Below are 15,334 nucleotides of genomic sequence, written 5' to 3' on the forward strand. Positions count from 1 at the left end.
ATGTAATTAGTAACTAGTAATTAATTACTTTTTCAGAGTAACTTACCCAACACTGATGATGTCACATGCTAATTAACATATTCGTGACATCATCAAGTAGTTTTAATACTGCGTTCAAGGCACCTCGTAAGTGGGATTTTTCCCACCACAAACGCGAAAGTAACGTCTGGATTTACTAACATTAAAAGTATTTAGTAACATTAATGTTACTAATGATTTAGTAGAATTAAAACATTACAAGTATCTTTTAACATTAAAAGAGCACCGTTCCATGAATTATTTCTGGGTTGAAGTGGGAATTATCGAATTTCCGAGAGCGCGAAGGCAGCAAAAGTTGCAACTTCAGACCCGTTTGCTCAATAAAGCGTTGTCATTTCCATATTTTCTGTTTCTGTTGTCAGTTCTGTTTTATAAAGACACATCGTCTGATAAAATCATCACACACACCTTAAAGTCACCATGCAATCAAACAGGAAAATGTTTTACACCGTGTAGCAGTGATTATTATAAATGATTTATCCGTGCACACCATTCTTTTTTTTTATTCATTTGCACAAAAATGTTAAGCTCCTCTCCCCCTCTCAACAACAACTCTTCACCACATGACGTCAGCAACAAAAAAGAGGTAGGACTATACTGACTGTCCGATGGCCAGGCATTTTTAGCCCTCCCCTCCAGGGCCAACTTACAACAAACCAATCAAAAAGGGATTTTTTTTCTAATTTCAGAAGCCGTTTCACTCGGATACACGTCACCATACGGAAAAGAAGTCAATCGCAACTTCCGTTTCATGGTGACTTTAAAGAGCGGAAGCCAGGGCATTAGTATTAGCCGTTGTGCTTTTTTGGCCAAAGGTTGTAGGATTTCCATTTAGCATCTTTGGCTTCTCCCTGCCGTCTGCCGCTCAATCACAGACAAAGTGAGTGAGACCTCGCGCAAGCGGGGCAGTACTGACGACATTTTCCAGCTGAATGAACGGTTTATCCAAAAAGACGCTAGGGTTGGAAAAGTCGCTAAATCTAGTGAAAGAATTGCACACTTAGCAACAATGGCCGGACAAATGAATGAATGGGAAAGAGTACGCGTCACTGTAGTCATGACGGGGAGGATTTTTGGCGTGGTGGCATGCGGCGGAAACACTGGACTGTACCATAGCCCCTGTATCTACCGAGGCGCTTTTATGCGGCTGAGAAAGCTAGGAGCTCGGCTGAAAATGCCCGCTGCATAGGGATGGGCGATATTATATCGTTTGCGATATACCGGTAGAAATTCCCCACACGATAGGAATTACTCTTCCCGCGATATAAACGATAAATTCTAGTTGATGACGCATTTCTTTGTGAGACCCATTCACAGCTCATATGTGAAGCGAAAACGGGTATGGCGGAGGGCGGACGTGAAGCTGAGAAAGAATTTGCACTAAAAGACGAGCTCTAAATCTCGTTTAGGTTGGCACTGTAGATGCATCTGAATGTTTAGTTTCACTTTCGTTTTATTTAATTAGTTTGTTAAGTATTCGTTGATAGTCATAATACGTTACACCACAACATTTAGTTTGGCTAAAAGTCTTTATTTAAACATTCGTTAGATGTTATGCGCGCGTGCGCAAATTGTTTAATATGATTTCTTGCCTGTTATATACAGGATAACGGAGCGTCCCGAATCAAAGAATTGAAAGAATCGGAAATCGTTCCGATTCTGCTTTGATCAGAATCAAAGCTTGGACGTAACTCTCCTATGCTACACTAAAATACAGTTAGTTTGATATCAAATAAATGAATATGCCAAAAACAACGTGCGTTACTCCTGCTCACAAATGTTGTTGTGAGAAACAATTTATTTGGTTAGATCTGGTGGATTCAGTAAACTGTCATGTACCGGTACTGTACACATACTGTACATGCAAATATAATCAGCACTATAGAATTAACTAATGAGGCCAATTCAGTTATACCCAGCATGCATTGCTGCTGTCCTGATTGTGTGACTGAGTTGTTTTATAAACGCTGCGAGTGTGTGTTGAGGTGCTTATTCCTCTGGACTAGAGAGCACATGAGGTGGTGGGTTTGCGATGACTATTTACACATGTCAGACGTGTGGGTGTGAAGAAAATGACCTCATTTCAACACCATGAAAAAAATGAGGAGGTCAAACACACTCTGACATTCACAGACATTCTCACTGCAATAACGTAAAAAAATAAAACATTTCCAGCATGTGTTTATGTTATTTCATCAGCTTTTGGGCCACTTATTCAGACTTACTATGTAGTCTATTTAAAACTATAAGCGCTTGGTATTTACTTTACCGAACTTTTATTTGGGAAAATATTTAAAAATGAAAAGTAGTTAATTTTCTCTGCGATTTGTTACATGCGACATGTCCTAATAATAATTTTGTGAGACCACTAAAGTCACATGCTTGCACGGCATAGTGACCTAGATACACATGATTCCACATGCATGGCTACACATGTTACCTGTGGGTTCTGGGTCTCTGGTTGAGAGATGCCGTGCGTCCCGGGCTGTGTTGACTGGCCAGGCGAGCAGGACTCGTCATGTAATCATTGGGTACTGTAGGAGGTTTCACAGGCTCCAGAGTTTTATAGGGAGTGTTACGCCTGTTCCAGAGAAAACAAAACTTTCAAATTAAAAGGCAACAACATGATTTATAAAAGTCTAAATTAGGGCTGTCAAACGATTAATCACGATTAATCGCATCCAGAATAAAAGTTTGGGTTAACATAATGTATGTCTGTGCATTTTAATTTTGTTGTATTTATAAAAACATACGCATTTATTTAAGAAAAATATATAATTTTAATACTAATAAACATTTGCCTATAATTTAAAATATTGGCAAATATAAATAAATACATGGAAGCATTTTCTAAATATATACATGTTGTGTACATGTATGTGTTTATAAGTACTAAATTAATATGCACAGTACACAGACATACATTATGTAAACACAGACTTTTATTCTGGATGCGATTAATCGCGATTAATCATTTGACAGCCCTAGTCTAAATATAAAAGTGAACACATGCACACCTGTGACCTTATATCAGTTGACTTATCGTTTTCATATTGACTTGTCTTATGTTGATGCCTGCGCTATCATACAATGAAGAGACTCTGAAATGAAAGCTCTTACCCAAGCGTCCCTCGTCCTGCCAGCGGTGGACTGGGAGGTTTCTGTGTCGGTGGGTTCGTCCTGGACAGAGTTCCTCCTCTGACGGACTGATTGTTGCCGTGTTGCTGAGTGGACAAGAAAAACATCAGCTTTAGTATCACAAATTCACAACAGATCTGACCATCAGGTTACAACTCAGGAGTCATTTAATCTCTTCAAATATCAATCAAACTGCAGTTGGTTTGTTTTGATTTAAACCATAATAACAAAAAAATACAGCTAACTAACACAATAAAAACATGATAACATAATAAAAAACATGATTTTTGAAACATTTTAAATTAGAGTTATCTACTTTTGGAACCAAACTCTTCATATATATATATATATATATATATATATACTGTATATATACAGTATATATATATATGGGTCAAAGACAAAAAAGGGTTTAAGCAAAAAACAATAATTGTAATACTGCTTTGAATTGTTTCAAGGTTTTCTGTTTAATTTAATTGCATATTTGTTTTTGTTTTTCGGAGCAAAAAATAAATAATATACATTTTTCACTGATTTACAGAAGACACCCACTAAAATGTCATTCAGTGTAACAATCTTGTCAGGCATATTTACAACAAAAATCAATTTATGACTAATAAATAATAATAATAATAAATAACTAATAATATTTATTAAAAGACTAATTACTTTCACCCCAAATGCTAATTAGTTGTAATTAATCTTTTAACAACGACTACTCAAAACCAAAATTCTATAAACCTTAATTGTAATAAACACTAGCTACTGTTAAAAGAACAAGCACTTATTTTGGGGATAATAAGATCACGTTAAGCTTGTTTATTTTAAAGAAACCACATAACGTGGCTCAGGGCAGCGACAAACTGAGAACATAAAACGTTTCTGTTATCATGTTTATGTTTGATATCAGTGATAAACAAAATGTATTTCATTTGGTCTTTCGCGGTTGTTGTTTTGGTACGTTAAGCTGTTTCCTTATAATGGATTTTGGGAAAGAAACGCTTAGCGTAAGATTTTTTACTTTATCTGTTTAATAAAGCACCTATGTATCAGGACTCCCTTAAAAACGAGATTGTGCATCTCAAGGGGTTTATCTAATAAATGAATTTGAATAAATAAGGGTTCGTTCTTTTAATAGAAGTACTTTGAGTTTGTCATAGTGAATTCCTATGGAGAAAATAACTTGCTGCCATCCACGTGATTGAAACAACCTTTCAGTGAGCTATTTTTAGAGTGTGCACGCAACGCCCGACATCGACACAGGCAGACTGCTCGGTCCTACTTCTCCATGGCGATGACGGCGTGCGGATAAAAATCATAAACAAATTTGAAAGGGGGGGACACGAACGGGATTTTGAAAAGTGGAGGGGACATGTCCCCCTTGTCCCCATTGGAAATAACGCCCCCGTTTGTGCTTATATATTCATACTTCATTGTTATACATGTTGTCTATCTTCCTACTGTATACATATAATATAGCCAGAAGATAAATATAAATAAATAATAAATCTCATTATCAGAACTTAATTAGATATCTTTAGTACATTTTCATAACTTGCCTACATTAGCATTGAGCATTCAAATGAACTGCAATAAATAAATAAATTAAATAAATCTAAGAACAATTTGGTATAACACATAGAATTATAATGGGAGATTGTTACCGTGAAATAAAATTACTCATTCCGTGAAATAGATTTTTGGTCATTCCGCCCACCCCCTAATTTGGGATTTTAGTCACAAAATATTATTTCCATAGTTACATATGTTATGCTATGGAGCCAGAAATATGACAAAACAATCTGAATTTGAATTTTGTAAATCTGAATTTTAGATAAGTGTAATTGCACAAAATTGAATATTTCCTGACATTCGATATAGTTCTGAATTTGAAATTTCTTAAATTTAATATAGAAAAATTCAAAACGCAGAAATTCAGATTCTAATTCAGATTCAGATTCAAATTCAGATTCAGATTCAGATTCAAATTCAGAAATGGTTCAGTGGGTAAGGTTAGCTTCCGGGTTCGACAGGGAAGAGTACAAGATCTCGGAAAAAACAAACGGAGCGCTTTGGCCACAATGGCCAGTTATTTGTTCTTATTATCCAATCAAACTCCAAACATGCTGTTTTGACATTCCAAATGGCTCAATTACATGCCCAACCTGTAACGGCTGCATATATAATTGATGTTAATGTCATAAAATCCAGCACAGATCACTTTACAATGGGGACAGACGTTTGAGCTACAACTATAAACACATATAAAAGGTTATGATGGAGGAATGATTGAGGGAATATGAAAATTTAACACAGTATCACTCAGTCGATCTGTGACACACTAAAACAGGATAGGTTATGAGACAAGTACACTTACCTTGGCTTTAAGCCACTAGCGTGGGCAGGAGGAAGAGAAGACAGAGAGAAAGAATAACAGAACAAGAGTAAGAAATAAAGAGAGAGAGAGAGAGAGAGAGAGAAAGAGAGACACGTCAAAATGGCCATGTCTAAGAGTTCTTGATGCAGGACATCATCACTTTAAATCTCTACATCTGCATTTCACTTCACAAGAGCCGAATGCATTACAATTCAACTTCACATAGAAGCAATGAAGTGAACATCTGAAGAGAATATTTTCTCCTGTAGAAACGCTGAAGCTGCATTGTTGGGAGGGACATCTCTGTTAAAGAGTGCATGAGCGGTGACTGTTCTGCTCTACATGCATATAAAGTGCAGCATTATTATATATATTCCCATATGAGCCATAAAGAGACAGAGACATAACAGAGACAAATGCTCGTAAGTTAAACAGGCTAGGTGTTTTCTGCTTTAGAGTTAACAATGGGTTACCTATGCAATAATGTTTGTGAGACTAAGCTTTGTTGTATGGTACAGTATTGTATATTGTCGTTTAGTTATGGCTAAAGTGCATGTGTATTGGGCACAATGACAAAATAATGATATACGTCGAGTATTCTTCCACCTCAAATGCCCTTAATTGCTTTAAGAAAACTGTATAATAAAAATATTATAGGCAATTTTATATTATATAACAATTTTTTAAATATTTTTTGTATAAACATATTTTTTGTAATTAATTAAGAATAATTATAATATTGTTTAATAATAAATATAAAAAGTTAGTTGCACAGTGAAGTTTTAAACAAATTTCATTTATACAGCTATGTTTATAGACGGTTTCAAAGCAAAAACATAAACAAACGTTACTGCGCATGCGCACTTTTGTAACCCTAACTTAACTTCCGGTACACATTCACAACCAATAGAGTGCCTGTAGATTATTTCTGATAACAATCAAAAGAAACAGAGAAGAACCGTTACTTGGCTAAACTCGTTTCTCCGGTATTCTGAATTTAGACTGCGATACCAAACTCAACCACTAGATGTCAATGTCACATATGGTTTCTTCAAATGCGACAACACTACAGGACCCATTCAACAAATCGTTTATTTAATACAATTATTATACAATAAAATAATACAAATTAATATTAACATAAATTAAATTAAATATAAATAGGTATATTATTAGACACTAGCCAGACTGATAAACGAACACAGACAGGTTAACGGCAATTCAGGCACGCAAGTCCGATGAAACAGTCTATAAAGGGAAATGTTATGCTTACTTTAAAGCTGAAACTAAAATGGCCAGTAGGTGGTGTCATTTTTTTACAGAGTCAGTGAATCGTTCAACCAGTTCGTTCAAAACGACTGATATATTCAAGAACGAAGTGTCTTGAAATGAGTATGTTTACATGCACAAAATAAACGGATATCTATCAAAAATCAGCTTAAAACGAAACCTGTTTTCACGTGTTTACATGCATAGTAATAAACCGGCTACGCAGAAAACCACGTTTACACGGAAGTTTGAGACTTGCCGGGTTTCTCGCGTGCAGTGACGTCACTGTCGATAGTCTGTTTAGTAATTAAAAATGCAGCGGTCAGAAGCTGTAATTTTATATCTCTTCTCATGTCCGCAGTACCTGCATATGCAACAATAGTTCTTCATTTTGACGTTTCTACATCAACTGCATGATTCGAGAGCAGACTTTTATACGTTATTTTACTATTACTTCCGTTTGGGACTTTTACTACTGCGCTTTCAGACATGCGCCCATAAACAAAACTGAGAGAAAACCGGTAAAGGCGTTTACATGCAGCGCGAAATCGGAGTAATGGGTAAAAAAACTATCTCTGCCGATCGGTTTTTGTTTAAACCGTTTATGAGCTTTCCCCGATAAAAGAAAACCGTTTTACGCGTTTACATGACCTTACATATATCAGCTTATTAAGCATAATCGGCGTAAGACTGTGCATGTAAACGCGCTCACTGACTCACAGAATCATTATCTCGACCGAGTTGTTCAAAACATAGATTCATTAAGAAGAGAAACACTGCAAAAAGGCAAATGTGTTTAAATGAACATTAACGAGCATATGTAACATTAACGTTACTAGTACTACGATACTACCGTTTAAAGAAAGAGTTGCATTGCGGGTATTTTAAGCTTTAGCATCGCAATGCTAACGTAAGCACCGGTAATACACCGTGTAACCCTACATTGGATGTGGTTTATTACACATGTTGATTTTTATACGTGCATCATATGATAATTCTCTGTTAGTTAGTTTGTTGTAGTTAGCAACATTATAAAAATGGTAGCTTGGCTGTTTCCAAACTACTTCAAATGTCGAGCAGCTTGTAGGATGACACGGTGCAGTTGGAAGATTTCAGTGTAAGCAGCAGATAAACTCGGTCAGGCAAACACATGCTGGGTTCATTCGGGTCTCTGGAATCACTAGAGAGTTCAATCCTCCCTCAGCCAGACACAAATACAGCTTAAATGTATCACTCTGACAGCGCCAAAATCCTCAAACTGTGAAAGCACTTAATGTTCAATGAAACAGATACACGGACGGGAAAAGAAGAGCTGAATATTTTCCAGAACGGAGATGGGAAGTAAATTACATTAAAAACAACAACATGGTAGAACTCCTCTGCATTCCTAGATTAAGGGTCAACTGACATTGAAAATAAATCTCATCTGATCTCATGTAAACTCGAAGAAAGATGCTTTAATCCCATTGTCAGGTGACTCAGGGTTATGGCTTGTGTTGAACATCAATGTACAGTCAACAGTCATAACACAATACTGTCAGGAAGATCTGTGACAGCAATACGTGTCTTGGCTTCACAATAAGCCAATGGAGTGTTTTTGTACAGAACTGTTTTATACACACTTATATTATGTTCACCTGTATGTTTTATGAGATCATGTATTAGTGCAGTGATGTCATATAAACAGTGTTTACTTTGAACCACTATAAACATAAACAGCCGACACTTTAATATTGAACGCTGCGTTGAACTCCTGTTATAGATTTTGTCTGTTGGGTTGGCGACATCATTTCAGCCCTAATCCTTTGTGTTCGCTCATGCCACTCAAAATCCTGCCAGATTAATCACAGATGCAGGGTGATGATGTCATTGGGTCACATGGTATTACATATCAGAACAGCAGTGCATGCTGGTGCACGTTGTCAACACACTGTAGGAGCTAAATGTGCATTATATACATTACTGGACTATTCTTTACAGAAAGCACATGTCAATGAAACTGTAGGACGTCCTATTTGTCGTTCAAGGCTTTGTTAGAGTACAAAACCAGTTCCCCCCTTGTGGTCGACATGCCCTCTTTTTTATTATAAATTTGTCATGTTGGGTTTTGTTTGTCTATTTATTTTCATTTATTTATTTGGGATATACAATAAAACAACATATAATGTACAGTCAGCCACTTTGTGTTTTCTTTCTATGCTAGACACCTGCTGACTGCATGATTTCTTAATTCTTGTAAATTTAATATCACTGCACTAATTCAATATGAGTGAGTGACGGATGAGCATGAACAGACTGTTAAGACTGATCTGAACACAGGCTGGACTGTACAAATCTGATCTCATTAGATGTCTGCGCTTTCAAAGACATGTGAACAACAGTGCATTTGTGATAAGCGAATACGAATGACGGATGGAATTTAATTCAATTAATTTAACATTTCAGTTATTAGACATCTTAATATTAAATACCAGATATTATATCATTGCATGTACTATGAATATACATAAATACTAGATATTCTGTATAATATACTTTTTTTTGTTGTGCCGTGAGTCAGAAATGACTGAAGGTCATGGGATGTGGTTTGATAAGTGGGTCAGATGTTAAAGGGGTCATATGGCGGAAATACGTGTTTTTCTGTGTCTTTGGTGTGTTATAGGTTGCCCATGCATGTATTAAGGCGTCTTTACACAGGCGAGTTAAGGCGTCTCTGTGGCGGATTAAATTTCTGTGTAAAGACGCAATGCCGCGCACGAAAGCCGATCTAAAATATGCCGCCTCTGACCCTCCTCAGACCCTAGTATCAAAGCGACTCTGATGCGGCTCAGGTTTAGTGTAAATGAAGGCGCATTAAAGCCGCTCTAAACTACGTCATTGTCATGTCAGCAGAAAGTGAGAGAGTGAAGATTAAGCCAAAAACACATAGCCACATTTGTTTTAGGCTAATAATAACAACACAGGTTTTTTAAATAATTCAAACAAAATTTTCGTTTCATTTCTTCATAAAATGATTTAATGAGGAAAAATGTTTGGAGTATTTTTGTTTTCTCAGGCAGGCTGTGGCACAGTTTGAATGCAGGATGTAAATTTTGAGACCGTTTCAGCCATTAAAATAGTTTAGATTAGTTTTTAATGGCAAATTACACTTATTTCGTTTCGTTTCTTTTTAAAGTTAATTTAGAAAAATGTTTGGAGTATGATTTGTGACTCAGGCCGGGCATGCAGATTTTTTTATTTGAACTCATGACATTGTTTAAATTCCTCCTTAAACTCCTCTCCTTCGTGGAAAAAAACTTACGGTACGTGTGACACGATCCCATGCAGACATGTTTTACTGTGCGTCTCAAACTGCTTCAAATAGGTTTGTCGGACATTATGCAGTGTCGCAGAGTTATTTGAAAAGCTCTCGTGTTACTTAAGCAGACGGGTCTCCGCAACACACGCATGAAGTCGAACACATAATAAATCACAAACTTAACATTGTGTTGTGATGACAGAGTCTGCTTTTCTTACAGTTTACATCAAAACAGTCGCATCGTAATAATGTAAGTGTGCTTCGGTCCAGATCGTAAAGTGAGGACAGTAGCGCTTGTGCACAGATGCCCGGCCTAGGAGCGTAAATTATTTGGGTCTTGTCGGGCTAGGATTGAAATGCAGGATTTTGTCGTTATATTTCCAGACGCATCTCATTGAGGACAGTATTTCATACACGAAAACGATCTGGTAACATTTGCTGTAACATCGGAACTGTTCATTTACCTGGTCGACAGTGACTTTGTGGCTCTTTAAAACAACTTTTGACGTCTTTCAATATGCGGTGAGGTGCCCGTGTGTGTTTGTTAGCTAGGATAATCATTTAAAATGTTGTATTTATAGCCTATTATTGCTTTTATCCTAAAGTATGCACTGTTATTATTAGTGTCAGTATATATATATTTTGAGTTTATATTGTTTAATTTAAGATATTATTTCATCAGCATATTGTTAGAACTGTGCTTTTGTGGTTATGTTCAGCATTATTTCGCATTATTTTAATTCCTGCGTAAATGCATTTATGCCGCTTTAGAGCTGCATTAACGCTCTGTGTAAATACTCATTTTCGTGGTTTTAAGCCGCTTCAGATTCGGTTTCTGTGCCGCCTTTGTTGTGTAAAGACGACATTAGACACGTAAAATTGCTAAAATTAAAGTGTCGGAACAAAAGATGCATTCTATCTAAAAGCGAATGCAAACCCAGACCTGCCTGAAACGCCTCGTGTAGCCACACCCCGACGAATGTACTTCACTTCGTAACATGATTTGACTTAAGACCGCCCAAATCTAAACGCAAGTCAGGTGGGCGTACTTGTAAATCTCATTGTATCGTCACCGCCGCAGCCATGTCGCGGAGACGCTGTGTGTTTCGTTGGGAAAAGAAAGACTCTTTGTTTGCCATGCCAAAAGATGAGACAACTAAAAACAAATGGTTACATTTTATTTACAACACTGTTCCAGAAAAGTACAATCCGAATGTTCAAGTTTGTGCAGCGCATTTCACCGAAGATTGCTATACGAACCTGGGAGAGAGATTAAGACTGGCTGTGCACAAAAGCTTTGATTAAAAAGTGGGGCCATTCCAACCATTAAAACTTCACTGGCGCTTCAGATTCGCAACCTGTAAGTATATTTTTATTGTAAAAGACTTTGTTACGGACTAACGTGAGTTGAGTTTGTCGTGTGTTTGTGATCTGCAAATGCAGACACGCGCGCAACGTGAAAAAAGACAACACAAGTCCTTATAATCAGTAATAATGTTCTAACTAGAGGCAACAAATGTCGTGTTTATAATGTCTTTTTATATTTAGTATTTATTTTGGGTTTATTGTCTTTGTTGAGTGTTACGCCTTTGTTGAGTGTTGATCAACCAGTGTTACGCCACGAGACGTGGCGTAACACTGGTTGATAAAGAAGGGACAAAGCGCTCGTGTTAGTTATACCATTCCCTGCTGTAATGCGAGCTTGTTTCTATCTCACACAAACTCTGTATGATGCATATGGTTGTTTGTTTATAGTCTTTATAACGTCGTATATAAAAGGTAAAACAGTTAGCTATAGTTTTTAACTAATTAACATCATATTTTTTTAATAAAACCTTACCAATCCTTTACATCCTGCTCAAGTTGTGCTGGCAAAGTTGATGTATCGGTTTGATCATCTTCATTTTCCGTATCAGATTTGGGCTCGAATTGATATAAGGAAGGACCGATGACATTTTATCACCTGTCAGTACAATTGCGTGGGAACATGATGTTCTGAATATGGTAAGAGGCGTTACATTTCCGTGAAACGCTTGCAGTATTCGACCAATCACTACTCACTGGTTAACTGGCCAATCATAGCACACCTCGCTTTTCAGAGCGATGAGCTTTGTAAAAAATCAGCGCGTTTCAGAGAGGCGGGGCAAAGAGGAGAAACAAACATGCACGGTATGTGGAAAATACAGCGTTTTTGAACCTTAATTCGTGTATACACATTGCATTCCATCTAAAACAAACGATAATATTAGTTTTAGCCGTGTCATATGACCCCTTTAATTCAGTAACAAACTTGTTGAGTGAGAGAAGAAGCCATTTTGGACAGATGAATTCATAAAAATGCTTTTTGATATAAAAAGTCATTCGTTCATAATTTTTGACCACACAGTCGGACAGTTTGAGTCTTTCTGTGGTATTAGAATAATTTCTGAGTCAGCGATGCAGGAATCACCAAAGTAAAGTTGTATTTTAGTGCAGTGCTAGGCCCACACTGGTGGAAGAACACAGACATTCAAGAACTGTTATTAAAACCAAATGTCAGAAATATCTGCTGTTCTCTATTTTCAGCCCTAAACTTTATATACCTTATTACACTACACTACACTATCAGAAAAACATCATTTGTACAATAGCTGATAATCAATGTTTTAAATGAATGGACCAAACCTGAGTAAAAGTACAAATTCTTATGTAGTATATTGGCAATGATATTCCATAAATAATTATCTTAACCTATGAAAGAAAAAAATAATTAAGTGTTTTTTCTGAAGGTAACAGTCATGCTTAATGACTTGCATTGAAAAGTGTCATTTGGAGAGATTTTTACCTTCACTCCATGGCCCACATCATCCAGTACTGTGAAGTCGATGGGTTTTCTGATGTATCTCACCGGCCGCTCGATGTTGGCTGGAGCGATGATCTTATGAGTCCTTAATGTGTTCTTATTAGTTGTCAGGATGCCAATCTCTCGCCGAGCGACTTTCTCCTTATGGATGTCCACCGTCTAATGAAAACAAGACAAACGCTAGATTAAAACTGAGGTCTACAGTGCAAGCAAGTTCGAAAGCTCAGTTTATGATTTACTTACAGTTACAATCAAGTAACTCTTGTCCATAATAATAAAGTTCACAACATTTTTGTGTTACAATGTTAGCATCTTAAGGCTGGAGAACACTACAAGACTTTTAAAATCTGAACAAATTTAAAAAACTAGACATCATACACAGGGCTCTAGAGTGCGACCAATTTGGTCGCACATGCGACCTTATTTCTCAATGGTGCGACTAAGAAAAATCTGAGGTCGCACCGGTGCGACCAGCCGTTCGAGGGAGAAAAAAAGTCTTCGCGACTCTGAAAGTCTCCCTGTGATTCAACAACAGACACACATTAGGCGCATATCATGGTCTAAACCAATCAGAGATAGTGAAGGGCGGACCCCCCTCTGATTGGCCATGGTCCAGATTTTCCTGTATGTGTGTGTACCAGAGGTCGCGTTAAACGAAAATTCTCTGTCATTGACAGATTTTTTTTTCCAGTGACGGAAAAATCTGAAGTCCGTCCGTCATTTTGATGTATTACAATGAGGGCAATTTGTAACTCCCCGTTTCCCTTCATTAGAGCGTGATATGCTCGCGAAGGGACGTGCGTGTTTTCACATGTCATTGTTACCGACTAGACATATGTGTTCAAATCGGGGAAAACCCGTCGGATGTCTCGCTGGGATGCAGGAAAGACAGTTCACCTATCAAAGTAAACCACATAACATGAAGAATGAAGGAGTATCAATGCACATTTCCCGCCAGTCCTGTGTAAACTTTGGCATGCAAAGTTTTTTATACAATGTTTTCGTGAGATGACAGAGCTCCCCGTCTGCAGCACCGGGAGTTATCCGATCGCAAAACATACAACAAAAATACTAACAAAAAGTTAGTCTAGAGCCCTGATACACTTGCAGACTTTTTGAACATTTTAATAGAAATCATACAGACTGGCACAGACTTTCCGCAACAACTCCAGACTGAAAATCTGGGCAAAAATCTGAACAAAAGTCTTGTAGTGTATTCAAGCCTTTAACCATTTTTCTTCACATTATCAAAACCAATGCTACGTAGTGCACATTAACAAGTCAACATGAAATAAAATGAACTCCATCTACTTTTATACTGTGTACAATCCATCAGTGCACACGGCGTGAAAGAAAATAAAGATTAGCCTAATATTTCATTAAAATGCAATAACTTTTAATAATATTTCATTAAAATGCCTCCGTTTCAACTTTTTCTTGTCACCAAGATTATTTTCACAGCCCTCCCCTCCATCCATCCATCCATCCATCCATCTCTCATCTAGAGACCACTTTCATGGTCTGAACTATACAAACAAGTCGCACAAAACAATCATTTCTGGGTGCATATCAGTTTTCAAACACTGTATTATTATATCGCATTACAGTAATACCTTTTAGAAAACACAGTTTTATGGTTATTTAAATCCTGCAAATCTCTGAACTTAAAAAAATCTTCTTTACATAAAACCCCTTTATATAAGTGCCCCTATTTTTGAGCATTTTATTGATCGTAAAAACAAGTTCAGAACATAAATGTCCAGTGTTTTAACTTTTCAAATGATGCATAGCTGGTGATATTTGATTGAATAATGATGTATAACAAAGGTTATAAAAAAGCAGGCAGTATAAAAATGCCTTTTCCATGGGCCCATGGGTCCTGTGCATGCTTAAGGTGCAAGGAACCCGCCGGATTTTACGACCACACACGTGTGAGGATGCACAGGATGATAGAAGTGATGTTTTGTTACTGTGGTGAATGTGGACATCACAGTACAGTTCACAGAGTCAGACACATTCAGATACGAGAGGTTCATTTTGTGTAGATTCAGAGGTTTCTGACATCTGCTGGGCGAGACGTCTATGAGTTTATATGGATCTCAAGGAGAAGTGAAACACTTTTGACCTCAAAGAAAAGAGGAATACAGGCCAGAGACAATAAACAAATATATACAAATATTGAACTCATTGTCATTTACTGCAAAGCAAATCTGTCAGCTTATAAATAGGTGAATGGTTTAAATGATCATGAAGCATAAAACATAACTATAATATCACAAAGCTTGATGGAAAAGTAAACTACAACAGCGCACTTGTGTGCTTTCTTCATCAGAATGACTGAAGAGACATTTATAAGTGAGTGTGATAATAC

The 15,334-nt window shown here is 37.0% G+C and overlaps 1 protein-coding gene across 8 annotated transcripts in view; it reads right to left on the bottom strand.

The window, feature by feature from the left end:
* The window catches only part of abi1a (abl-interactor 1a), a 52,601-nt gene that overhangs the window by 9,089 nt on the left and 28,178 nt on the right, over positions 1-15,334 (bottom strand). For 5 of the 8 annotated variants that reach the window (XM_057323308.1, XM_057323309.1, XM_057323305.1 and 2 more), the window contains exons 3-6: positions 12,946-13,122; positions 5,555-5,569; positions 3,160-3,263; positions 2,480-2,620 (exon numbers count right to left, since the gene is read on the bottom strand). In XM_057323308.1, coding sequence (XP_057179291.1) covers positions 2,480-2,620; positions 3,160-3,263; positions 5,555-5,569; positions 12,946-13,122 — 437 coding nt within the window. The remainder of the gene's footprint in view (positions 1-2,479; positions 2,621-3,159; positions 3,264-5,554; positions 5,570-12,945; positions 13,123-15,334) is intronic. The other 3 variants (XM_057323301.1, XM_057323306.1, XM_057323303.1) reach the window with 1 other exon arrangement.

The sequence above is a fragment of the Triplophysa rosa genome, linkage group LG23, assembly GCF_024868665.1.
Source record: "Triplophysa rosa linkage group LG23, Trosa_1v2, whole genome shotgun sequence".
NCBI classification, from domain to species: Eukaryota; Metazoa; Chordata; class Actinopteri; order Cypriniformes; family Nemacheilidae; genus Triplophysa; species Triplophysa rosa.